This window comes from Chenopodium album, chromosome 17 (assembly GCF_948465745.1).
Source record: "Chenopodium album chromosome 17, dcCheAlbu1.1, whole genome shotgun sequence".
Taxonomy (NCBI): Eukaryota; Viridiplantae; Streptophyta; class Magnoliopsida; order Caryophyllales; family Amaranthaceae; genus Chenopodium; species Chenopodium album.
In genome coordinates, this window is record NC_137850.1 from 9,447,760 (window position 1) to 9,475,570 (window position 27,811).

The window sequence follows — 27,811 nt, forward strand, 5'->3', positions numbered from 1 at the left end:
AGCAAGCTTCCCCTTCCCTTTCTTTGTCACTAAATTATCCCTAGGTGGACTTTCCTCCCTTTCAGTTTCTGTCTTCTTAAACCTAGGGCTCCTCCTAACACTGACAGTAGAAGTACTTTGACCCTTTTTCCCTTTTTTGCTAACCTTATCCTTTGGGGGGGGGGGATTGGGTTGGGCCTGACTTCTGGGCTTCAAATTAGGATGTGATGTCACAAAGACTTCAACATACCCCTCTGCATTTATAATCTCCAAAAGGCCCCTCACTTCATCACTGTTGACTAGCTCTCTTCTACCAGTGTTAAAGGTTTTACCCTTCTGCCTATACCAACACTTGAAATACACAGGCACCTCCATATCACCATGAACAAATCCATGAATTGCAGCTATCCTAATATCATGTACATCCAACTTAGACACTTGGACTTTTCTTCTCCAATAACACCACCCCCACACCAACAAAGCAGCTGTCTATCTTTGCTAACTCTTTTAGGGACAAAAGCACCCCCCACTCTTAGACAGATGTCAACCATATCTTCATTGTCACCCATTATCTACCCACCAATAACACAGATATAATAGTATTATTAAAAGCCATATAATATCAACACATTATTAATCAACTACACTACTTGAATATTTAACTACAAAGCATCCAGTCTAACATGTATCAATAAACAAAACACACATGCACAGTCTTCTCTAAGTTAATTAACATAAACCTACATTAATTAATCTCAAATTTCAACCTAAAACACCAATTAACCTAATTCGCATAGTCAATTTCAAAAAATTCGATTTTTCTAGGGTTCTCTGTTTCAGTTGCCAAAAGTAACCCTAATTAAGCATAAAATTGCAAAATTGACATCAATCATTCACAAGTAATAGACGAAATTGTTGTAAAAAGATAAAAAAAGATACCTTCTTTAGAATCTTTCGCCTGTAATTGTCAGATTACCAGCAACTTTCGCCCTTTTTTTGAAGATGGATGACGAAATCCTCAAAGGCTATTCTTCTGCAACGTTGACAGCTCCCTTGTACTCTGCTATCCCCAACCACACAATTTTAAGAAATTGAATGCCCTAGAAGAAGATATTTTTTTGAGTAGATGAAGATTCAGAGAGAATTCAATGAAGATGGTTGGAAGTAATTAATGAAGGAGGAAGAATCGTGTTACTGTGTGAGAAAATTGGAGGTAAAACTAAAACATGGGACCCACGTCACTTTTCCGTCACAGAAACCGTTATCTGGTAGTAACTTCAAATTTTAATTTTTTTATGAGGTGTTAAAATAAACTTTTTTTTTTGGAGGTGTTAATATCAATTTTCATTGATTTGTCTGGTGTTAAAATCTAAAATTTCCAAAAAATTATTGTAATTACTTTTGATACAATACTTGTATATCTTAGTAACTGGTTTTTGAACATGTACTCATGTCAATTGTAATTATTTTGCTAATCGTTTCTGGGGGAATTTTTCAATATGATTCCCCAAAATAGAGCCCAATTTTAATTTTAGTTTTCTCAAACAGCTACACGCTACCCCTTATTGAAAATCCTGGCTTCGCCACTGAACCTGCTTATCTATAAACGTAGCACTTTCGGGCGTTTGCAATGTGGGAATGGGAGTTTGGTGATAAAAATGTGGGAATGAGATTGTGAATTAATTATTGGGAATTCATGAAAATATATCAATACCTTGTTTGGATAGTGAGTGAGAATATATAGAGAATAAATAACAAATTTACCCTTAATAATATATCCTTTCATTTTTTTCATTAATGGCAAAAATGTCATTTTAAACTTATTCTCATTCACATCCATTTATTACCTACCCTCCCTAAGTAATAAATTGGTTAAATATTCTCATTCTCAAACCTATTTTTATTCTCATTCCCATCAAACAAGCAAACAAAGCTATTTTCTTGAATTGGGATTAAAACTCCCAATCCCACCCTCAATTCCCACGTACCAAACACCTCGTTTTAGCAATAGTTTTGTATTCCTTTGCGCTGATGCGGGTGCCCATTTAAGATTTAGCTTAATGTTAATTAACCAATCTTTTCATATTATAGTTTCTAAAAGTTATCTTGTACTGCCATTCTGAAAAAGCCAAATGCTCATACTCTCATTTGCATCCAGTCTCGACGTTGCATCAGAAAATATTTTCGAACTCGAATAAAATTCATAAAATTTTCACAATGTGGCATTTTAGGTGGTGTATAAGTACTTACTTGTATAAATTTTTAAAGTATAATAGCATTCATTAAGTGCGTGATTATTTTTTACTAACTCTATAATGTATAAAACGCGCCTTTTGCTAATTTTCCTTGGCAACAAGCATTTTATAAATGAATTTTGATGAGTTTTGTCGCGGAATAACTCCTTTACATTGATTATTAAGTGTAATCTCTCCCAATCGTCATTTCATTGGCAACATCATTCGAATCATACACACACACATACCATTTCTGAGCCACTCCTACCCTCTCACTCAAACTAAGTACTAGTAAATTTTCTCATGCTCTCTCGTTCTTTACACACATACTTCCTCCGTTTTCTTTTACTTGCAACACTTCCCTAAAAAGGAAATATCATAATACTTGCAACACACTATAAAAGGAAAGTTACTTTAGGGAAAAACTATACTATTTCCCTTATCTAAAGCACATGGCCTACTAAATTACACTCAAAACAACCACTCATCCCATTTAAAAGTGTATTATATCATGTGAACCCCACATTTCTTAAATACCGTGAAAAAGTGTGTGTTGCATCTAAAAGAAAACGGAGGAAGTATCTCTTTACCTTATCGGCTTATTCGAAAAACTCGCCAACGCAATCTTTGTTGGCCTCTTGTCTAGCCTCTCGTCTACTCTTTCTTGCAGAAAAAACTCCACAAGCCTTTCTTTTGCTGTTGTTGGCTTACATTCAATGTGACACTCCTTCCACCCCCACTACTGTTCAATTAGACCTTTCACAAGCCTTTTGTTTAAATTCATATATGTTAGGATTTTATATCGTTGATTATTTAAGATTAAATATATATAAGTAAAGACAATATGTCTCTCTTCTCAATATTTTCATTGCAAAAAACATGTCAAATTCTATATTATAAAATCAAATTGATCAAAATCAGTATATATATGAAGCTGTAGAGGATTAACTACAATTACAATCACTGTGTAACTTTGATTTGAACAAGTTCTATCAATCGAAAGCAATTACGAATTGTTAAAATTCATTCCAATTATACTATACATAATGTTGATTATTGTTATTGTTTGTAATGTAGAAAACTTAAATAATCATTCAATTTTTTGAAATTCAACAAGAAGATAAAATTGTAGATATGCAGAACAAGGAGGTGTAATACTAGTAGAGGATAAAAATGGAATACTTGTAGATCAGGTTAAGAAGGAAAATCAACCTATAACACAAGCTCATGCAGATATTTGTTATAATCAGTTTTCAATTGTTATAATTAGTTTTGATTTGGATAATCAGTTTTGTATCTATACAATCAAATTTACAACATAATCAGTTTGATACGATATACTCACATTTTATTTCTTACAATCATATTTAGTTTGATATAATCACTTTTCATTTTTATAATCATATTTAGTTTAATATAATTACTTTTTATTTCTTATAATCACATTTAGTTTGATATAATCACTTTTTATTTCTTATAATCATATTTAGTTTGATGTATTCACTTTTCATTTAGTTTAATTTGATATGATCTATCGGAAAACTCTTCGTTTGCTCTAATTTAATGAAATTCTACGTCTAGTTCTGAGTCTTCTGACAGCCATTGTTGATTTTGATGAACTTCCTCCTCTCATCTTCACTATTGTTGAAGTGTAATACAGAGAATATCAGAAGAGGAGAGAGAAAAAAAAAAGAAAAAGGAGAGAGAAAATAATCTGACAAAGAAGGAGAGAGAATCAAAAGGAAGAGAGAGAAAGAGACGTGTGATAAGTGACGTGATATTTACTTGGTCCACATTAATGCCGGATTTATTATAGTCTTGGTAGATAAAGTAATTAGCTTAAGAAAATAGCTAAAGAGCATCACTCATGCATAATTTAATTACTATTTAAGTCATTGTCTTTTTAGGTGGCCTTAAAGTTATCACGTGGCTCTGGGTTAACACTCAATAAAGTAAAAGGCCTAATTTTTTCAATACGTTCATTTGGTGATTTGAAACAGGCGAACAACTAGCCATGGTACAATTTTTTCAGCACGTTCATTTATCAAGACTTTTAAAAACTTGATTTTATAAATATGTTTTTTTTTTAATTTTTATTTTTATTTTTTTTTATTTTTATATTATTTTTTTGCTCACTTTTTTAAATTTTAATCCATTTAATGCACTTTGCTGGTTTGCTTGATTTTATTTTTTAATTACCCCTTCTCCACACATTTCTAAACATAGACCCTTGTAATATGGTGTAACACTCATGACTAAATAAGAAGTTTTTATGTTACTAATAATTCAAATAGGAAGAAATTTTATTTTATAGAGCTCGTGTGCTATATTCCCCCTATAATTAAGCTCATTTAGCTTGAAGTAAACTTGGTAGCAATGATCGCTTTGGATATCTTAACTTGACCTGGGATTATGAAATCATTCATACTAAAAAATGGACATACTGGTTTCAAAAAAAAATAAAATAAAAATGGACATACTTGAGGTGACTTGAATTGTATTTTACTCAACCCAAATAAACCCAAGAAAGAGGGGGGAAAAAAACAAAATATTGACTTAATAAAATAAACTTAATAAGCTTATGGTAACTTAGTTATTTAATTGGAGCTTATCCAAGCATATTTAAGCTTATTAAAAGCAACTCGAACTTATTCAAATAAAATTTTGAATAACGTTTTAAATTATTTGCAGACTAATTGATTTACCTTATTTATTAGTACAAAGAGAACCCTATAGGTATTAAATTCTAAAACTTTAACAACTAATCTACTCGGCATATGTCAATTACACTAAAGTGTTTCTTTTGAGGTTTGACGAATCACATAAATTATGGACGTGGACACGTACACTAAGATTTTGACCACAAGGAGAACAAAACATAAAAATAAATGCACACACATATACAAAAGAACTACAGATGATATCCTGCATTTGAATTTTTCTACTTTACAGCAGAAAGTTGATCTAGGTACATTAAGCAAACTCAATGGTGGTGTTGCAGCTCCTTTGTTTACTTCCTTTAATACAGATTTGACAACAGTTGCAGCTGCAACATCTGCCATTGCTGAAGCCACCTTTGAATCATGATGCAGTTTCTTTGACAACTTATTCTTCTCATTTGTTGCATCTGGCGCACCAGGTGTATGATAGCCTTGTGATCTATGCATAGTTGCAATGGCCTCTGTAGCCGCTGTTTTAGCCTTGACAGTTTCATATTTTTGCAGGTCGTAAAGAAGCTCTTTCTGTAGCTGCTTATCTGCAACCAATAAGTCTTCAATTTCATTCTTGTAGTCCTTGAGAAGCACACGTAGGCATTCCATAAGGGAACCAATGAGAGGGCTGTTCTTATTCTCTAATAAGCGCTTTAACTCAAAAAATATGGGAATGGTGTTTTGTATAAGACCCTTCTTGACTGCTTGAGTTATTGCCCTTCCTCTGGAAGCAGCTGCGGATGCTGCATTGCCATCTCCCCCTTCTTCATCCATTTCAGCCTCTGATGTTGCTGCACGGCTTGATGGAAGCCGTAGCTCTTTGCAAGTGAGAATACGGAAGGCATCCTGATTATCACAAAGATCACATCCTCAATCTAACACATATTGGCTGAGGCTATCACTTAATTCAGAGAGAAGAATGGGAACTAAGAGCTAAAGCCTAAAACACTAACTTCATCGATATCCATCTGAATAAAGAAAATATAATGATGACTGCCCTCAACAATTTTGATCCAGTAATTGAAATCAGATTAAAATCATTGAATCTTTTTTAGACCAAGCTGCATTTCTCTTATATTTGATATCACGAGATATGTATTACTCCCTCCATCGCTAAATAATTAAAATATTACATCTTGGCAAGGTTTATATATATATATATATATATATATATATATATATATATATATATATATATATATATATATATATATATATATATATATGACAAAAGAAGGGAGAAACAGAAAGAAATTATATTTTTAACTTTTTGGAAAATAACAGAGAAAGGGAAAACCCAAGTACCAGTAAAGAGATGTTTAAACTACAGCGCAAAGAGAGAAGAGAGAACTGGTACCTGTAAGACAGACTGTCCTCTAACATCATCTACGCTGAGGATTCCGTCAGATGCAGCGCAAGGATTTCAGCACATATCTTTGCAAATGCGGCTAATAGATGCTCAGGAGCCATTTGCTTCAACAAAGAAACATATATGTGCATCCTTCTAGACCTTGGGTTCTCATCGTTACCTCTGATGGTATATGTTAAAAGGATGTGGGTCAGATAGAGAAATAGCCAGAGTTATACATGAATGCATGTCAAATAGAAAAATAGACATATCTTATTCTCCCATCTTTTGTTTGTATTGTATAAAAAAAAAACATCCATTTTGTCTAGCCCATGCATATTGTCAAGTTTCAAAATCGAAACTAAACAATGACAGTATCAAAGTACCAATGGAAACATTGTCCATTGTCTTCAAAGATATTAATAAATTGCTCAATTTGATAATACAAATAGGAGTACATTGAACCATAATTTCATTACCTGATTGAGAAAAGTCTTCTCTCAACTCTTGAATTTTGAGATTTGTTATTTGTCACATAAGCTTGACAGTCATTTAGAACAAATACGGCTTCTACAAAACTGTTGTAGGCTAAAAGAGGAGCCTTGGCTGAAAGATGAAATAGAACATCTCTCAAATAAAGCCTAGTTTGGAATGCTTATGAAACTGCCAGAATAATAAGAAGATACAGATTATTAAAATAAAACCTTTTAAAATATTTCCAAAGAGAAAATCAGCAAGCTGTCCGATTTTATCTGATTCATCATCAAGAGACAACAGAAACTGCAAGAAAAGTGCCCCTCTCCACTTAACATAATCAGTCTGCAAATTTATAATATAGAAACTTACACTTTAATTAGGTTGCATATCAAGAGCGCAAAGAATTTTATACAATCCCGTGTTAAGACAAAAAAAAAATGTACCTGCAGTAATCTGGAGAGTAGTATGAATGTTTGCCTTCTGACAAGTTCACAAGTGTCGCGAAGACACTTCGTAATTTTTGCTATGTAGCTGTTGATTTAGAGATATGGTCAAGTGGTAAGTACAAGAAACAATGTGAAAAGTAATCAGTGTTTTGTACAGAATATTTGCATGCTTACCAGTCAACCAATGCAGTGTAACGAACACAAAAATCTGCCATAATTACAACAATGTTATTCCTAAGTGAAGCACAATCACTTTCTTCAAGTTCCTACAACAACAGATGACAGAGAGCAGAAAGATCAAATTCTTAAAATTTTTAGACACTAAAAGGCATCATGGTGTTGAATAATATCTGATTCAGGATTATTTAGCAAAATATGCTAATTTACATGAAACATTCCAGGCAACATAAAACAGAAAAGGCATTGCATAGGGCAAATTTCTTGAGAGCTCAGTCTAATATGTAGAAGTTTTTACTGTGATTTTACTTTGTAACTTATATTGTAATTGTTTTTACTGCCATGTTGCCTCATAAGATCAATGGAGTAAATACATTGTACAATTGTGTATGTCACCAGATCCCAAAACACTTTTTGCCAAACACTATCTTCTTCAACAAAATAAACAAATAAATAAATTGTTGTTGCAATTCTTTTTTTTTTTTTTTTTTTTTTTTTTTTTTTTTTTTTTTTTTTGTAGTGTAATGTAAGCTGTAAAACTCAACAAACCTGTACAAACAATGAAATATATCTTGGTGCAAGCTTCCCATCAGCAAGGCATATTTTTCCCATAGTAAGCCATGCTTGAATATACAAACATGGAGCCTTTTCCTTTATAGATATTGTAGAGCCTGGTAACTGATTTGACCTTGATTCATGAGATCCTGAAGTAATCATGCTGTGTAAAACAGGAACAATGGCCTTTAAATCCAAGGATGGACAAATGATCACCAAAGAACCTATGGTGTAAACTGCTGTTGTAGCTTGTAATAGCAACCTCGAAGAGGCAACTTCTCTTTTTCCCTTTTTAGTACTCTTAGATGGTGTGAAAAGGTTGTTCTATTTACTAGCCTTTTGTTCTTCTGATAGATACATATCTACAACATGAGGAGCTTTACAAAAGAGTTGCTCAACAGATTTTATAACCAGTGCATCTGCCTCCTGAGGACTCATTGCCTTTCGTTTACACAGTGTTTTTAGAGCTTTGACATGAGCATTAACCTGCCATGATATTCAAAACCAGTTATATAGGTACACAAGGCAATAAAATAAGAACACCAGAATGGGTAATTAATAGCAGAGTCAGACATCTATGAAGGTTGGTAAGCACTCCGCAAAATAAGTGAAATAACTTGTAACCAATCATATAATGAGAACTGTCTTTTCTTGTGCTATCAGAAAACGTTGTTTTTCTCTAAGAGATAAGTCTAATCAAATTTTCGCTGTTTGCAATGAAAAGACCTAATCAACATCTTAAGTAACGAATTTCTAGATGTTTCACCCTAGATTATTTTCTGGATCCCTATGTCCCTGACTCCCTATAACCTTGTTATTCAGTTTGGCTGTCTCTATCAAAATTAGGAAGCTTAGGACTGGGATCCATGTGTATATATACCTATCCTCATGGTAAGCACAACTGCACAAGGATCAAAACTGAAGTCATCTTGGATTAACTGACGGAATTAAAATCAAATGCTTCAGGCTCCTATTTGTATTTTACGCAACTAGCAAAAATGGAATTGGGTTACAAACTTTCTGTGTAAAAACCTAACTGACACTAAACTTCCAATTCTAAACAGCAAACCTTTCACTGATTCAGGGGGAAAAAAGAAAAAGAAAGTTTTTCAGGCGTAACTTAAAAAGTACTAGTTTATTTGCTAGAGACATTGGTGACAAAAAAAAAAGCTTGGATTAGACTAGCACCAATCTACTTTTTTTTTTTTTTTTTTTTTTTTTAAAACAGCACCAATCTACTTTGTAACCTTTGACAATATTTTATTTGATGGAAGGCAGAAAACAGACATCTACTCCCCCAAATAGCTAAAGAAATATGTGACATAAGCTATGTACCTCGGTTGAATGCATGTTGAATTCCTCTATCCGTTTTAGCAGATCATGAGCCAATTGTGCAGCAGGTTCAGCGGACAACTCTACAGAAACATTCGAGATTGTTTGCAACAATAAAACACGATCACAAGCCCAAACTGCAGAGTTTGTTACCATGCCATTAGCTGATTCGTGCATATTGTCCTCCAAAGTATGTGACTTAAATTCATCTGAGGTTACATCCCTGTCCAATAGCTTCCAGTGATGATAAAGAAATTCCCAGTCCACTGATTTACGAAGAAATGATGAAACTTCCAAAAGAAGAAGCCAAGCACCAGGAGGGGCTGTCCAGTTGTCTATTGGCATGGAATGTGATAACCAAAGAGATTCTGATGTTTTAATGATATTCTGAAGGGCAGTAGCAATTTTAGGCCTCAGTTTTCCCTTCTTACCAAGGCTTGCGCATATCTTTTTCACCCACGGTGTGACTTCCCCATTACAAATCTCGCTCAACAGATCCAAGACTCCTTCTGGGTACATTGCAGCAAGCTCTTTCTCAAAACACCTACTACTGATTGTCGATTTATTAACTGCCGATACATCACCAAATGTTGCAGATCCAGCTCTAGAAACTCTACCTAAAACCAGCTCCATAAACAAGCTCTCACACTCTTCTGAATACTAGTCTCACTATCAATAATCAAGCGTGGAACAGAATGAAGCCACTCTATTACCACACTTCTATCTGAAAATATCCTGAAAGCCTACAAAGTCAGTAAGAATTTCTGTACAAGAATAGAATTGTACTCTACAGAAATCTAAGATGCCACCAAATACTAACATTTAGAAACATAAATCACACAAAGGGTGGATTGCATCACATGAACAGCAGAAAAGATTTTCAAAATATTGAGACACGTGGATCTTTTTTACATTAGATAACTTTTCGAGATTGTGAGCTCTCAACCAACCTACATTTCAATTCTGCCATGAACAAAATTTTAAGAAAATCTAAGTATTCACGCACTATTAGCTCAATTCAAGCACTGCAAATATATGTATTTTAACATAACGATGTTTGCATAGGCATGTAATGCAGGCACTAAATAGGTAACCAAAATGTAAGCTAACCTCAGAAAGAGCTGAAATTGCGGCCTTCCTTATGCTGATAAGTGGGTCAGAACATGCAATCCCCAGAAAATCAGGAGCTGCCTACAAGAGACATCAATTTGGTTATTAGCAAAAGTGCAGCCTTCCTAACAACTGCTTTTTCATCCGTGCACCTCCTCTTTAAGAAGTCATTCGCTTTACCCTCTACCCCATCATTGAAACCTAATGATTTCTTCAACACCACACGGTCTCTCGAATTCCTGCAACTGTATCAGAACCAATGCCACCAAGCACCTCGATTTCCATGAATCCTCCTCCACTTGACTGTATGATTTAGTACCTTCTGGGACTTGTAATGACATCATGAGTTTTGGGATTAGTTCAACAGGTGAGATTTTCCTTGAGCCATCTTCATAACAAAATCAACGAACCCAACTTGATCACAAGATTCCATAGCTTTAACAATATCCAATATCAGATTTCTCAGGCGCCTTTTGAGCCAAATACCTTGGCAAATTTCCTACAGCTTTATTCAAGGAACTCGAATGTTTTGCCATACCCATCATCTCAATTCTCACAAAACAAAGAGCAAAAGTTGTAGCTTGCGATTTCGTCGACAAAATCAAGATCAGCTGTCATTTCCTGTTCTCCATGCTCAGGCTTCAATATTTGCCTCAAAATCCCAGAACAAAAATCCAATAATTTCTTGCAATCTACATTATAATACAGAGTCCGCTAATGAGGTTTCTCCAAAACCTCAATCCTCAACTCTCGTGAGTTTAAACCTTTTTTTTTTTTTTTTTTAATAACCTCCATCATTTTTTTTTTGAATAACTTCCATCTTTCCTATTATTTTTTCATTCTAAATATACATGTTACATGTATACCTTGTGCTAGAACGGATACACTCTATTTGCAGATTAGTGAAGGAGGTGAATCATATTATCAAACACACCAAGCCAAGAACATCCCTCTCTGTCTGACTTTCGCATCACACATGGTGGCAGCATTTATCTCATATACTTGATTAATTGAATATTCACTTATCTCATATAGTTGAATAACGGCCCATGGACCGACCCGACATAGCCTAATACTCGGTTTTCAAGTACTTGTTACGCCACGTCGAACAAATATAACCTTGAGTTATGAGGTTTGTGGTTACACAATTCACCATTGTTCTATTCATGCAGAAGCTTGTTCCCAGAAATATATCAGGAAACCTACCCAAATGCACCAAACCCAACACAACCCTTGACTTATCAAGAACACCCAATAACAAATTCATTATCATCAGCATCATTCAAGTTTGTATTCAAAGCTTTAGGAGAGAGAAAGAGGGATAAATACACAGCCGATGCGAGGAGAGAGAGGGAAGAGGTAATAGATGAAATTGGGTTGATAGCAAAAAAATAAAAAAAATAAGCTGAACGAAGGAATTGAAAGGGGAAAAAAACAAACTACTCTTCTCTCTCTTCGACAATTTCAAAGTCACGGATTTCGCCATTCGCCACTTGCTGTCGCCGGCCGCCGCACCATCCAGCCACGTTCGCCCGCATAGCCGCACTCCTCTCCTACAGCTTTGTTGAGTGCCCTTCGACTCTTAGGTAAGTTAATTGATTTTTAAATTTTTAAATTCGGATTATACACAAATTCTTCACTTGTTGGCCTTGATTGCTTAATTCAGTTTGTTTATGTTATTTAATCTAGTCAATTAGTTGATTTGTTATTAAATTTATCTAATTAGGGAGTTAGGGTTTCTGATTTTTTTTAGGAATTGATAATATTGAATTGCTGATTTTTTTTTCTTCTGAAAATTGATATTATGAATTGAGAATGGGCTAGTAAAATTGATCATTTCATATTTAATCCATGAAATTAGGGGGTTACCGGGTTAAGGTTTAAGAAACTTAGGGTTTCTGATTTTTTTTTTTTTTTTTTTTTTTTTTTTTTTTTTTTTTTTGGGAATTGATTAGTTTGGATAATTGCATTTCTGGTTTTTTGAAATTGATATTAAATAATTGCCTTGAATTTGTATATGTTCTATTCTAAGCTCACTATTAGGCCCCGTTCACTTCACCTTATTTTTGCTGAACTGAAATTATTTTTACTTAAACAAAATTATATTTACTAAACTTAAATTATTTTTATTGAAGTGAAATTATTTTTGCTAAAGTGAAATTATTTTTACTGATTTTGTATTATAATTCTTCTTTAAGAAAACTAAATTTTAGTGAACTGAAATTATTTTTACTTAATATTATTTTTTTAAGGTAAAGTGAACAGGTCCAGTGTTTTAGCTATACTTTATTATCAAGTTACTGTGTATAATTAACTTGGATTTTTTCCTTAATAAATTTGTTTTCTCTTCATAAATTTGTTGATATTATATTTGGGTAATTAGCTTTTTCCTTAATGCTTTTCTTTTATTGTTGATGTTTTAGTTTGATTTGATTAATTTTGATGAACCCCTTTTGATTTTATTTTTGATTTGTTTTATTTTCAGTTCTAATGTCGAATTTTACATCTCTTACGAATTTGGGTCAAAACCCAAATCCCAACAAATCATATGAGGTAAGTTTTCAATTTTATTTTTATTTTATTACTGATCTTTTAATTCAAGGTATAAACCCTAATGTAGATTATTTTTTTATTGCTAAAATTCTGATTATCTATGAAATTACAAGCAATGTAGTACCCTGTAGTAATTTTGGATGAATAATATTTTGATGATGAAAAATTGGGTTAATTTATGAACTCCCAGGTGCCTCAACCACCAGCTGATTCAATTTCTAGCCTTAATTTCAGTCCCAAGGCTAATCATCTTATAGTTACTTCATGGGATAATCAGGTTGGTCTTGTGAATTATTTTTACATTTTCCATTATTCTACATAATTGTCCTATGATTTTGGTGTGCTTTGTTTCTTCTTTACAATAGTGTTGTATTCTTTTCTTGTGTAGCTATGTTTACGCACACTCGATTATGATGATGGACAAGGTTAATGTTGTATTAATTGAAAAACATCGGTTATTGGCTATGCAAATTTAGTTAGCTTGTTTTTTTTTTTGTGTTGTATAGTGATGCTAATACCAAGCTTTAACAACTTTATTAAGTCTATTTTATACTTAATAAAGTTGTGCATAATTTCAACAAAACCAGATGCCTAGCCCCTCTTTTGCACCAAAAAAAAAAAAAAACCGATAGCTACTGATGATGAATTTCGTTATGAAATATACTCTACAAGCATGTTTTATTTAGTTTGTTAGATTAACATTTATTGAGGTGTAGATTAGCTTACGAAGTATATTAGATCAGTAACTAGTTTGTGTCTTCGTGACTAAATTGCTTGGCTTGTCACCTAGAAAGCTAGATCAACAATGGTTTCATTTCCATGATTTCCACAATAGAGGGTGGAAAATATGCCGTGACTAAAACATGATAACAAAGTGATTGTGAAAAGAGCATTTAGGTTTGAAATGGCCCCTTTGCTGAACGGAGTTCGTAATATGTGAGAAAGTATATATTTTAACATGTTTTAATTGTAAAACTAGTTATTGGCTGTGCCAGATCATTATTAATTTATTACTTTAATCGAACTATGGGCGTGTTCGGCGCTAACGTTTGAGTAGCTTCTAGGTAGCTTTTAGTGGTTTGACTTGGTTAAACCACTACTTACCAAAAAATGTGAGTGTTTGGCAAAATAGTGTTTAGGGTAGCTTTTAGTGGTGGTGGTAGCTTTTATGAAAAGTTAGAAATATTAGCTTTTGAAGTTAGAGATAGCCGTTGAAAATTTAATCTATAATTTTTAAAATAAATTTTTGATTTTTATATGTAATAGCTAGTCAACCGTTACTTTATTAAACGCTCATATCTGAATTATATATCTTCACAACTAATAGCTAAAAGCTACCTACATAACTACCTTCACAGCTAACATCTACCTTTACAGCTATATTTTGCCGAATACGCCTTATATATATTTTGGCTTGTTTGTCACTGAGAGCTTAAGTGGTGGTTTTTTTAAAACATGATAGCTTAAGTAGTTTGTTGTTTGTATGAGCTGGTTTGAATATAAGAATAATTTTTTGCATTAAAATCAACTCGTAAAAAAAATGATAAATCAAATCTTTATAAATTTGATGTCAAAATATATACTACTCCATAATGCACAAAAATCTTTTACTCTATAATTACAATTTTATGAATTAATGCACAAAATAAAAATGGAGTAATGTATAATTTCTTACAAACCTCATTATTGTGAAATTATTAAGGAGTTACATTCCAAGGGAAATTGTTATGCATATGAAGAGTTTATGAAATAAACTAAACATTAATATATGGAGGTTAATGCATGGAGTTTTTTAATTATTAATGGTATGGTATGATTTGGCGACACATTATATGCCAAATGGCAAAATTGGTGACACATGGCAAAACAACATGTCTGGCCATGAGTTTTAATAATATATATATATTGATATTGATATTGATATCGATTTTACAAAATTGGCTTGTTAAGTATTTGACTATTTGTTAGTCATCTTATCTTGGGTGCATTGTTACTTAAACAAAGTATAAAAGAGCATTTTGACTTGAAGTTGTCGCTAATATATTTTCCTGCATTTGATCGTTTATATGATCTGTAGGTGCGTTGTTGGGAGATAATGCAAAGCGGAGCAAATGTCAATAGTACACCAAAGGCAGCCATATCTCATGATCAGCCGGTAATTAATTTATTTTACAAACTTAAACATTGAATAAGATAGTAATGTCTGTTAGAGTGATACTTACCCTTGTGCATGAGATGTTAATAAACCAATGAACTGTGTTGTAGGTGTTGTGCTCGGCTTGGAAGGATGATGGAACAACAGTCTTCTCAGGTGGCTGTGACAAACAGGTGAAGATGTGGCCTTTGTTGTCTGGTGGGCAACCAATTACTGTGGCTATGCATGATGCTCCAATTAGAGAGATGGCCTGGATTCCTGAGATGAATGTTCTGGTTACTGGGAGCTGGGATAAAACGCTTAGGTGAGAACTAAATGGGTTTGCTCTTGTTTCCCTTTTATGTACTATACGGAAAAAGAAGCACATAGTTGTGCTTTATTGCTGCTATCCAGACTTTTAAGCTTGTTACTTTTGCTTTGACATGGATTAACTTTGCATGCATAATCCATTTGCACGAGGTATTTCAACAAGCATGGGATTATATCTAGAGTACATGAATTAGTCATAGCTAAATGGAGAAATGACTTCATTGATGGACATATTTTTCTTTGAGCTTGACGAAGCTAAGACTTCAATATAATGTTTGTGTTTTCACCTTTGAACTTGTAGCTTTGACACTATTTAAATTACTGAATGGAAACTCTGTTTTCAACTACCTTATGACGATCATATTGCAAACAATAGAAGAGTATCTTCTGTTTCATTGCAATTATCATAAGATTATCAACTGAACAGCTTTTTTTCAGGTACTGGGACTTAAGGCAGCAAACTCCTGTCCATACCCAACAACTCCCAGAGCGCTGCTATTCTTTAACAGCACGACATCCTCTTTTGGTTGTTGGAACGGCGGATAGAAATCTCGTAGTGTTCAATTTGCAGAACCCTCAGGTGATTTATCTTTTTGAGACTTGCATTTCTGTTCTTTACAATCTTTGTTTCCTGTCCATAGTTCTCACTTTATAATGTTATATATACTCCATCATCAAACTTCTGTTTACTCACTAGTTTCTTTTATTTAGTCATTTAGTGGTTAGAAAATTTGAAGTACTGAAACTGTAACATATTGTTAGTCCCTGTGTATGAAAGTTGACCTTGAGTCAGTTAATTTACTTTGTGAACATGTGTGTGGTACTACATGAAACTTTTATTTAAGTGTGTTTCTTCAAGATCCCACTTTCTTGAGAACAAAGGAATAAAATTTAATTGATATTATAATGGATCTGTTTGTGCCACATTTACACACCTCATCTCCATAACACCGGGAGAAGGGGATTCTTGATTCTGCACTCTGAAAACTTCAGTTGCAGAAGCTGTAAAACAATCATAAATCACTCCTCGCTGTGATGTGAACATATTATCTTATATCCTGGTTCATATTATTTGCTCATCCGGATAGATGGTAAATGGATCTCAGTTTGGTGGATGAAAACCATGTTCAAGCCAAGGTGTTACCATTTCTTGTTTATGCAGTGGTGGCAAACTACTTGTGCAGTTTACACTACCTTTTCTATTTTGTTAGAGACTTCTGGATTTTTTTTTTTTGATGGATTAATGCACCTGGCCAAACTGGGGCGGACTATATTAAATTAAATCCTTTAAAAGCTTAGTTTCACCTGGTCAATCCATTGAGTTGTTGCAGTTGCTCAATTTGAGATGACATTATTTGTGTGTCAATTATTTGCTGCAATCAATTTAATTTTACAGTCATCTGTATCTCCCACTGACAGGCTGAATTCAAAAGGATAATGTCACCACTGAAATACCAGACAAGGTGTCTTGCTGCTTTTCCTGATAAACAAGGATTCCTGGTAAGAATTTACTCAACTTGTTTTCTTTTAGGGAAAATGATGCAACCTTGTCTCCCGTGGGTAGTTTTGATTACAATAAACTTGAAGTATGCCTATAGACTATAGTAATTGGCAAATCTAGTATACTTTATGTTCCTCCATTTGATATTCAATTCTTATTTCTTGTCTGAAGCAGAGTTGATTATGCTAAACAGCAAAATGCTTGATACCAAGATAGATGCTTACCTTAATTGGGGAAATTATAAATTACATGCTACTGAGAAGTCGTAGCTCTTAAGATAAGAGGCTTACCTTCTTTGCATCTTCACCTACGGAATGTTTTAGCTCTATAATTTCCAAATGTAGACAAACTATTGAAATGTTCTGAATATTACTAAAATTTGGCATTCCTTAATTTTGGAAATGCTAATGCATCAAGCTTTCTATCCAAGTTCACGTTTGACAAACCCATTCTCACAGGACTTCACTTATGAATGTGGTCTCATTTATAAATTTCAACGATATCAAGCATAATAAATTATAAAAGTATGTATATCACTCTGTTGTATGTTCACAAAAGATTGCTGTTTGAGGAATGTTTAGTGAATCAAGTTTAGCTTTTCTGCTTCTATCATTTGTCCGTAATTTGTATTGAAGGATTTACTTCATTGTTATGTCTATAGTCTTGTTAGTTGTCATATCTTCCTTTAGCTATCTGAATTCAATCACTTAAGGTTCTGCTTCTGTTTGATTATTAAAGACCATTGCTTTTTTCTGTTACTCATTTCTATCCTAGTTTAGTGATTATCCTCATAATACTTATAATACCTTTTGTCTTGTGATTGGGCTTTCTTATGTCTTTTCAATGCTATACTTCCTGTTCTGATATCTGTTGAATTTCATTGTCTAAATATCCAGGTTGGATCAATTGAGGGACGAGTAGGAGTTCATCATCTTGATGATGCACAACAATCCAAGAACTTCACTTTCAAATGTCACAGAGAGGGCAATGAGATTTATTCTGTCAACTCTTTGAACTTCCACCCTGTAAGTTGCACTCTTTGATTTTCTGTCCTTCTGTAATTTATAATTTATGCAATTCACAACATAACTGCCGTACTTTTTAAATAAACTCATTCCCTTACTTCTTAACTTATTGGTAAATGGCTATAGCTGTAGGGCTTTAACTTTAAAGATTTAGTTGGGTTTAAGCTTATCTCCCAATTGTGAAAAATTTGTTTATGTCCAACCTTCCAATTGTCAGGTTCGGCTACCTTGTTATAAATGATTGAATTTAGGTTTATTATTAAGTGACATGTATCCATATCTTTGTTAAAATGTTGAGGATTGGACACAGGTACTTGACGAGATATGAGAGTCTGTCTAACATAGATAATGGTGTATGTAAATACGCGAGTCGTAGACTCGTAAGGTTAGCAAATGATATTAACTGCTCTAAAAAATACGCATCTGTCTGAAACACATTTTGTTGCCTAACCTGAGAAATTTTGCTTTTATCCAGGTACATGGCACCTTTGCAACTGCAGGATCTGATGGTGGTTTTAATTTTTGGGACAAAGACAGTAAACAGAGACTGAAGGTATCTAGGAATATTGTGCTCTTGGTCATTGTTTTGGATGTTCTTTTACTCCCGTATATTACTGGTCATTAATAGCAGTATGTGTTTTTAGGCAATGTCAAGATGCAGTCAACCAATAACTTGTAGTGCATTCAACAGTGATGGATCTATATTTGCATACTCGGTATGTCCTTAATGTGCATTCAACTGTTCATTTTCTTCCTCTACGATTAGTAGTATTCACTGAGTCTCTTTGATTCCTATTGCAGTCATGTTACGACTGGAGTAAAGGTGCTGAGAACCATAACCCAGCAACTGCCAAGTCTTACATATATTTACACTTACCACAGGTATAGTTTAGTCTAATCACCTATTAAAATGTTTTTGTCCAAGTTCACAATTTTGAGGCTTTAGCTTCTGTAAATTTCTTTAGTCATAATTTTCCTTTCAATATTGTAGGAGTCTGAGGTGAAAGGGAAGCCAAGAGTTGGCAGCACTGGCCGACGATGAAGCCTGGTATTTGGAGCTCATACAGTTTTCCGGCAGTGTACATGGCAGATTGTTGGATATACTGGCTCTTGATCGAGTAGTATTTTTTTTTTTTTTTTTTTGAGTAGCAGATGTTTGGGACCGTCTTGGAACTACTGAGCTTCCTTTATGTCGATTTCTTAGGGGCTTGATATGTTCATATGTTGGTAGATAGTTTAATATTTCGAAAAAATATGCTATGTTGTTGACTAGTTGAGGTTCTTAACTTCAATTAGCAAAATTAGCTTCGATTTGCATACGATTGTGTCCAGGTTACTATTGAGTGATATTTTTTGTCTAATGGGCATTAAACTCGTTCTTTAATGAATTAGGGTAAAATATACTGGAAAATTAAAAATACATATTTACCCAATTTTTTAATGCATTTGGAAAAAAAAAAAAAATTATTTACTTTCTACTGCGTACTTTGTATGTTTAGTTGTTTTTTAAATCTAGTACCAAAATGAAATCTTACCTAGTGTACACTGCTAACATTGGTGCATTAATATGTAAATCTAAATTAATAGAGTAAAGGGATGTTTGGTTTGCACGGGGTAATTGAAATGAAATAAATAAAGGGAAAGAATAGGAATGAAATAAAAATACCTTAAATTTTCTAAAATGTTTGTTTTAAAAACAAAGGGAATGAGGCCCACCAGCCCACCACCACACAACCACCTGAAACCTTCACTTTCCACCTTTTCCAGCCACCACCTAGCTACCAAACCACTCGCCGCACCTCCCTTACCATTCGCTAGCCCTTCCTGCCCTCCTCGCCCCCCACATAACTCTTTCCTCCCCCGGAAAACCTCCACTACAAAAATTTGGCCTTTAGTGATAGGTGAAATCCGTTGATAATTTCTAAAAATCCATCGCTGGACATAGCTAGCTATGGATATGTCGACAAAATCACTCCGTCGGTAAAAACCTTGTCGCAAAATGGATTTAGAGACAGGAAAAAAACATCCGTCGCTGGATTTAGCAACGGAAAAAATAAATCTGTCACTCATATCAGCAACGGATAAAAATATTTTGACTCTAAAAGGAGCTGCTATTTGGTTCGACCTCACTCGGGTCAACCCAACTCGGCTTTGCATGTAAGGCTCCTTAAATCCCCAATCGCAAGAATTGCAAATTGATAGGAGTCGAACCCGTGACTTCAAAGTCACATAGTGAAACTCTTACCAACTATACCAAATATTATTTGTTTACTTCTACGCACATAATTGAAAGAATTTTAGAGACGGAATTTAAAATCCGTCTCTAGTTTAGAAACGGAATTTAAAATCCGTCTCTAATTTAGAAATGGAATTTAAAATCCGTCTCTAATTTCGAAACGGATTTTCAAATCCATCTCTAGTTTAGAGACGGATTTAAAATTCCGGTATCATAATATAATTTAAAATTCAATTTTCACTTGCATGCTATTTTACAATGATATCTGAATATATTTCTCATTGGTACCATCATAACTTTTCTTACATCATAGGTCATCTATTATAATAATTCAGATATCTACACAACTTCAAGGGTATTTCATACACCTGGTATTAATATACTATTACACTATTAAAAGTGTCAACTGCACTATCTTGCCCCATATATTACATCTTTATTTTGGAACCGATTATACAATCTACACTTCAGGTGTAGTGATTCAAGTATATATAATTAGCAAGCTTTATCTCAATGTATACACATTTCAAATTACCATTATACATATAGGGATCATCAGTTTAATTAATTTTTTTCTTTTGCCAACTTACTCCAATTCTCCCCCTAAGTTGGTAAAATATCTCATATATAGGGGCATCACAATTCTTCACCAACTTAGTATACAAATTTGCAATAAAATTCATTTCATGGGAGGATCATAATCAACAAAATTTATCTCTTAGAAGAATTATATTAAACAAGCTTTTATTTCTTCTAGAGAGCAATTTTAAAGAAAAATCATTTTTTCATTAACTATACATTGCATAACGCATATGTGTTTATTATTAAATCTTTCATAATTTGTTATCGTCAGGAGATCAATAATTCAACATCAATGAGGAGACATATGTAGTGCAGTTGAATTTCCTTCTTTTTCTATTTCTTATGTGCTGACATACAATAGCCCCAATCAATAGAATTGTTATAAAAATATAAACTTGCTTGTAATTCTACTAGGTGATGATCTTTTAGATCACTAGAAACCTTGATAGTATGATACTAATTAAATATTCAAATTTCCACATACAACTTGTATTTGGTGAACTTCTAGTCACCTATTACTCTTTCGTATGAAAATTTATTCAAAACGAATATATTATGTCTTGAAATTTTCTTCAAGACAAATCATTAAAAATCACAATCCAAATATAGCTCAAGCTCAATGTTATGTCTTGCCATTCAATTCATTTCATATATCTGACATTGAGAGAGCGTCAGCACATTATTTATTTCATATCAAATGAAATTTCAGGTTTCCATAATGGGTATTTATTGAACCCGGATGACCTATTTAATTATCACATCCAATCACCTTTTCAAATGTAAATTCAGGTGAGTTTTCCAACACTAGTGATCACTTTACTAAATATATTTATGCTTGGCCATAAATATGATGTGATGTAAGAATACTAACATGTATTTTTTTTTTCTACACATGGCAAGACAATCAACTAATATTTGATCCAATAATAACTCATACTCGATTTGCTGGAGCATTAAGTATAATATTGATACATGCTTATCTTGTTGGACATGCATTTCATACTCTTCTAGAGTCTTTAGTATAATCATGGAACATATGAATTTCTCTAAAAGTGATTTTTTTTTCTTCTAGAAATCTAATGTGATATATCACTTCCTTAAATTTGTCATTGTCAATAGTTGCTCCCTTCTTTTTTTTTTCAAAGATATTGAACTATCTTTAGAACCTATTGATCATCAGCAATTGGTGTTGTCCTTCTGGGACATCAATTTTAATCGGAGCATTTACAATTGGTATATGATCAATGACATTTATTTATATACATCTTCAAGATGGTATCATTTCGCAATACTATTTAATTAACATGTGGCCACTCTATTAAATAAGTCGTCTATATTTAAGCTAATGTATATATGAAATTGACCATCAATATATTTTATTATTCATGTGCAAGGATTACATAAAAACAATGGAATAAACACTATCTCCCCCTAATCCTTGCATATGAGGTATAAAAATAGTCCAACAATCTTTAAATGTTGCTCCTTTTAAGCCATAAATTCTTTTACAATGCATGTATCAAACAAAGCAAAGTTATTCTTTTCCTCTTGCCCAATTATAAGAATCGTTATATTGAAGATTCTCAAAAGTGTGTCATGTTCAATTACTTAAACTTATAAATTTATTCTCATGCATGTTTACAATTCTTATGAATTTATTCATGAATATTATATAATCAATAAAACACTATGCAAATGTGTTTGCTGTTATTTCAATTATGTACTTTCTCATTCACTTGTGGGAATGAGCTAGTAAATTTAATTAATTAGCTACGAATAATCAATTCCCACCCTTTGGTATCAAGAATTTCCACCCCAAAAAAAAAAAAAACAATATATCTACTACTAAAAAACTTTGTATATTATACATGATATTGTGTATATAGGAACACATTAGTTTTGTCAATGGTAGTTTATGATCCATCTTAAAGACACATAGTATCAAATACATACAATTGGATTCAATTGCATATCAATCACCATGATAATATGTTTCCTCATTTAAGAGAAGTTAATACTTCTAATCCAAATGTGAAAAATTGTATGTAATTATAGAGTATTGGCTTGCAAGCTACTAGTATTATACTACTGTCTTCCATATATCATTGGAAACCATATTTATCTCATGTAATAGTAATTGTCAGAACAAACTATAATTCGTAAATTCCTTTCACATCTAATAGACAAAATAAATGAAATTTCTCAAAATCACCTTTAGACATATACTAGCATGAAATGTGAAAATTTTCTCATGTGGTCAATAAGGTCACATCTTCCATGTATAAGTAATCTCACTAATTATACGAGCAATACAACAATCTTCAAAGAATTAGAAAATATTACAAATTAAAAACAGACTTAATGTATAACATATTTCAATGTTTAACAATGATAGTTGGTATTCACCCAATATATAATTCACAAAAGTAATAATTGTAATATATATATATATATAAATATATATATATATATATATATATATATATATATATATATATATATATATATATATATATATATATATATATATATATATATATATATATATACTTCTATCATATGAAATACAAGTAGAATACACACATTAATTTTCTCTCAATCTCTCTTGTTTCTCCCTATTTCACAACACGTTATCAGCACCAAACTCTAGCCAATTGATCAGATTCACATATTGTCGACATAGTTCTCACCATAACTCTTAATTGATTTCAATTGCAATCAAAGCACCATAGTTTTGTGCAGCCGATTAGCTTAGATCTCAACGACAAGGTACGCATACAATCATACATTTATATTCTAGATTGATGTTGATAAATTTATATACAACTAAGTAGTCTGACATGTGGATTCCTATTACTATCTATATTTCATATTAGAACATCAATATTGTTGCAATTATAAATTTTGTGTGACATCGTATTTTGTATTGATTTATCTAGTGGAGTTACCCGTGGATATGTTATTAATTAATTTGGTTGTGTTATATATTGTTCTGCCTTTCCTCATTTACCCCACACCCTCTTATCTTGTTGATTATGATATTCTCTTGTAATCTCAATCAATACTAAAATAATTGTTTAGTTTGGAAATTTCGAAATTTTAATCACTTATCTCCAAGTTTCAATTTTTTCGGTGAACCAATCCTTGATGCTTATATGCAAATGGATTGATTTATTATTTAACAAGAATAGTAGACATTACCCACAATACACAACCTCATTTTGTGTTAATAATCTTTTGTATGTACAAATAATGGCAATTAGTTGTGCGTCATACTATGATGGGCTATATGGTGGTTCAGTTTACATGTATTTTGGCATTTTAGGGTTATATTTCTATTTTCTAATACAATAAATCAATTGAAGGAAATCAATTCCGTGCCGACTGTATTATCATAACTCCAATATATACAAATTACAATCTAGGAAGTTAGGCAGAATATTATCCTAACTAAATCCCTTAACAAGTGGGATAAACTTTTGACTAAGCAAACCTAACTAATACGGAGTAGCTAACAATATGATAACAAACGACTAAGGATAATTACCATTAATATGATACAATAGAATATATGATAAGTATATTCTAACATTAATTAATTGAATCATTATGTTTTTCTATGCAATACCGTTTTTATCATTGTGGTTTGATGTATATAAAATATTGCCAATTAGGATTGAAGATATACTTTATGATAAATATGGTTTTACTTGTCTTGCGGCCTAAGATCTTACTTGTGGAAGATAAGTAGTATGTTTTGGTGAGATAATTTTGAAGAGTAAAAAGATATATTCTAGTTTAATTTTCCTAATTGTCTTCACTTGTCTTGTGGCCTAAGGTTTGTCATGGCAACTTTTATTATCCAGAATTACTTTTTTTTTTTTTTTTTTTTTTTTTTTTTGAAGACGGAAATTACTTGTCTTAATCTTAAGAAATATTAATTCATTCCAGTTTGATGAATAAAATCAAACAATAGATTGTGGGGAGTACTATTTCTTATTGTTTGTAAAATATTTTAATACTAACATACTTCATATTACTTTTGTGAATTATATATTGGGTGAATACCAACTATCATAGTTAGACATTGAAATATGTTATACATTAAGTCTGTTTTTAATTTGTAATACTACCTCCGTTTCATAAAATCTGCAACAATTACCTAAAACAGAAGCTACACATTATGTGCAACAAAAAAAAAAAAAAAAAAAAAAAAAAAAAAAAAAAAAATTCCTAATATAGTAAATTTTTTGGTGTAAATTTACAGTTATACCTTTACAAAATTTTACTTAACTTCAATAAACATCATATTAGCTTTTTAATCCAAATCAATTTATCTATAATTAGACCTCTACCCACATTCTCTCTCCTCTTCATAACCACATCCACCACCAACATCACCAATTTTTATCTATCATCCTTCTTAATCAACCACGACGACGACCACCACCACCACCAGCCCTATTCTCCCCTCTCTCACAATCACCGCACCACCACCACCACTCAAATCAAGTCGTCGATCATTTCCCCTTGCAAGTTCACCGCTACCGCCCCTCTTTTCCCCTTTTCAAAGTCGTCATCGCCTCTTTTCTACTTTTCAAAGTTCATCCCTTTTCAAAATCGAAATTGGATGGTGGTAAGTTGTGGTTTTAGATCTAAATTAGTGGTGGTTTGTTGGGGTTTTAGATCTACATTATTGGTGGTTTGTTAGGGTTTCGGTTTGTTGGAGGTGGTAAGGTGGTTGTTTCGATTCATTGGGTGGGTTTGTTGGTGATCGACTGGTTGGGTTGGTTGGGTGGGTGTGTTGGGTGGTGGTGCGAGTTGATTAGGTAGGTTCGTTGGGTGGTCGCTGGTCGGGTTGGTTGGTTTGGTGGGTTTGTTGTCTGCTGGTCGGGTTGGTTGGGTGGTGGTGCGAGTTGATAATTGGTGGCTGCTCAAGTTGGTTAGGTGTGTTTGGGTGGTGGTGCGAGTTGATTGGTGGTGGTACGGTGCGAGTTGGTTGGGTGGGTTTTGGGTGGTAATGCGAGCTGATTGGTGGTGGTGTGAGTTGGTTAGGTGGGTTTGATTGGGTGGTGGTGGTGAGGTTTCAAATCTTAGTGGTGGTGAGAGGGTGGGTTACAAGGTGGGTGTTGGCAGTGATTACTTTCTCTCTCATCCAATTAATCACATGCCTTTTTTTTACTAATCTTTGCTTAAGAAATTTTGTCTTGGTAAATATGCAACCAAGTTTGTTGCAGATTTTATGAAACGAAGGTAGTATTTTCTAATTCTTTGAAGATTGAGAGAGAATTAATGTGTGTATTCTACGACTTGTATTTCATATGATTGAAGTATATATATATATACAGTACAATTGACAGGGTTTGATTGGAGAATAATAAACCCTAAAATCTAGAAAGTTCCGGAATGATACAAGGGTATAATGGGCATCCACAAATATATTTCATAACAAAATTTAAATTAAAAGGGTTTTAACAAAACCTGTGTCAAAATAAAATAGCCTTACCAACTTTACAATAGTGTCAGTTCATTTTCTTTCAACATATAAATACATAAATGGTAAATTAAGATCAGTGTTCTTTCTCTCGAGGGAAGTTAATTTTTCAGAAACCCAACACTGAAAACAATAAGTTTCTTTCCATTTCTATTCCACCATGCATTCATATTTACAGTGTCGCATATGTATGATGAAAACGTTTTCTCCACATCTAATATGTTTTGTTTACAGAAAAGTCATACATTGTGGATCATTAGTAAGTGAAGTTAATAAAATCATCAAATGAACACTATTTCATGTATATTGCTTTACAATGAATAAGAAAGGAAAAATAAATTATATCCCTTATATCTATATTTACTATGGAGTCACTAGTAGAAAATATGAAAAGGGCACCGAGTAATGCCCACCGATTTTTAAAAACCAGTGGGAAAAAAATGGGCGGGATTAGGGATAAGCAAATTGCCACCGGTTCCATGTAAAACGGTGGCAATTTAATAAAAGGCCACCGGTTCAAACCGGTGGCAATTTAAAAAAAAAAAAAAAAAAGCCGCCTTTTTTTTCCTTCTCTTTTCTTTCCCTTTCCTTCGTCATTTTCATTTCCCATTAGAAATTTTCGAGCTTGACCTCACTGCAACCGCCAATTCTCCCTGCTAAACCCTCTACACTCCACCACTGCTGCAACACCGGCCACCCTCCACCAATGCTGCAACACCGGCCTCCCTCCAGCACTGCTACAACGAACGCCTTTCATCCTCCCAACAGCAGCGAGCTGAGCATAACCCTCCAGCCCGAGGTTCGCCCTCCAGCACGAGCAGCGACCTGAGCACGAGCAGCCCTCCAGCCAAGCTACCGCCCGACCACCGACCACCGTCCTCTGCCTTCCATCTCTCCTCCCCTTCCACCTCCACCTAGGTTTAGTATTAATTTTTTTGGCAATTTTTGTACAATTATTTTCAAATATCTACTTATTTTATTTTCTTTTGCATTTTGAACAATTGTTAGGAAAATTAAAGTTAAGGTTTGAATATAATTTTACCCTAATTTTTCTGAATTTTAGGTTGTTTTATTGGGAAATTTTGAATAAATTAGAGATTAGCTAGTAACTTTGTTACTTAGTTGAATTTTGGTATGTTTTAATGGGTAATTTTAGGTTATTTTAATGTGTAATTTTGAAATAATTAGAGATTAGTAACCTTGTTACTTAATTAGTTGAATTTTGGTATATTTAATGGGTAATTTTAGGTTGTTTTAATGTGTAATTTTGAATTAATTGGAGATTAGTAACCTTGCTACTTAATTAGTTCAATTTTGGTATGTTTTAATGGGTAATTTTTAGGTTGTTTTAATGTGTAATTTTGAATTATTTAGAGATTAGTAACCTTGTTACTTAATCAGTTGCATTTTGGTACATTTTAATGTGTAATTTTAGGTTGTTTTAATATGTAATTCTAGGTTGTTTTAATGGGGAATTTTGAATAAATTAGAGATTAGTGACCTTGTTACTTAGTTGAATTTTGGTATGTTTTAATGAGTAATTTTGAACAAATTAGTTAATAAATAGTTTGGCAATTGTTAGTTTGA

General features: G+C 33.0%; 1 protein-coding gene and 2 pseudogenes across 2 annotated transcripts; 1 reads left to right on the forward strand and 2 right to left on the reverse strand.

Moving 5' to 3' along the window:
- Positions 1-4,843: 4,843 nt before the first annotated feature.
- Positions 4,844-10,229, reverse strand: LOC145588631 (condensin-2 complex subunit CAP-D3-like; annotated as a pseudogene). Its single transcript, XR_014101615.1, has 9 exons — positions 10,182-10,229; positions 9,263-10,002; positions 7,922-8,413; positions 7,370-7,461; positions 7,193-7,280; positions 6,977-7,091; positions 6,752-6,878; positions 6,282-6,455; positions 4,844-5,770 (listed from the first exon to the last, which is right to left on the reverse strand). The product of XR_014101615.1 is annotated as a condensin-2 complex subunit CAP-D3-like (transcript).
- A 43-nt stretch (positions 10,230-10,272) lies between these two features.
- On the reverse strand, positions 10,273-11,636 carry LOC145588632 (condensin-2 complex subunit CAP-D3-like; annotated as a pseudogene).
- A 1,133-nt stretch (positions 11,637-12,769) lies between these two features.
- Positions 12,770-19,231, forward strand: LOC145587567 (protein RAE1-like). Its single transcript, XM_081644294.1, has 11 exons — positions 12,770-12,922; positions 13,113-13,199; positions 15,000-15,077; positions 15,188-15,381; positions 15,825-15,966; positions 16,806-16,886; positions 17,784-17,912; positions 18,388-18,465; positions 18,557-18,628; positions 18,714-18,794; positions 18,904-19,231. Exons 1-11 carry the CDS (start codon positions 12,860-12,862, stop codon positions 18,952-18,954), a joined length of 1,056 nt encoding a protein of 351 aa, XP_081500420.1. The 5' UTR covers positions 12,770-12,859; the 3' UTR covers positions 18,955-19,231.
- Positions 19,232-27,811: the final 8,580 nt, after the last annotated feature.

Bases quoted from the DNA above. Each gene is read 5' to 3' on its own strand.
- LOC145587567 (XM_081644294.1), top strand. From the start codon at position 12,860: ATGTCGAATTTTACATCTCTTACGAATTTGGGTCAAAACCCAAATCCC. The intron at 15,078-15,187 runs GTAATTAATTTA...ACTGTGTTGTAG, and splicing joins CCATATCTCATGATCAGCCG to GTGTTGTGCTCGGCTTGGAA. The intron at 18,629-18,713 runs GTATGTCCTTAA...TTCCTATTGCAG, and splicing joins GATCTATATTTGCATACTCG to TCATGTTACGACTGGAGTAA.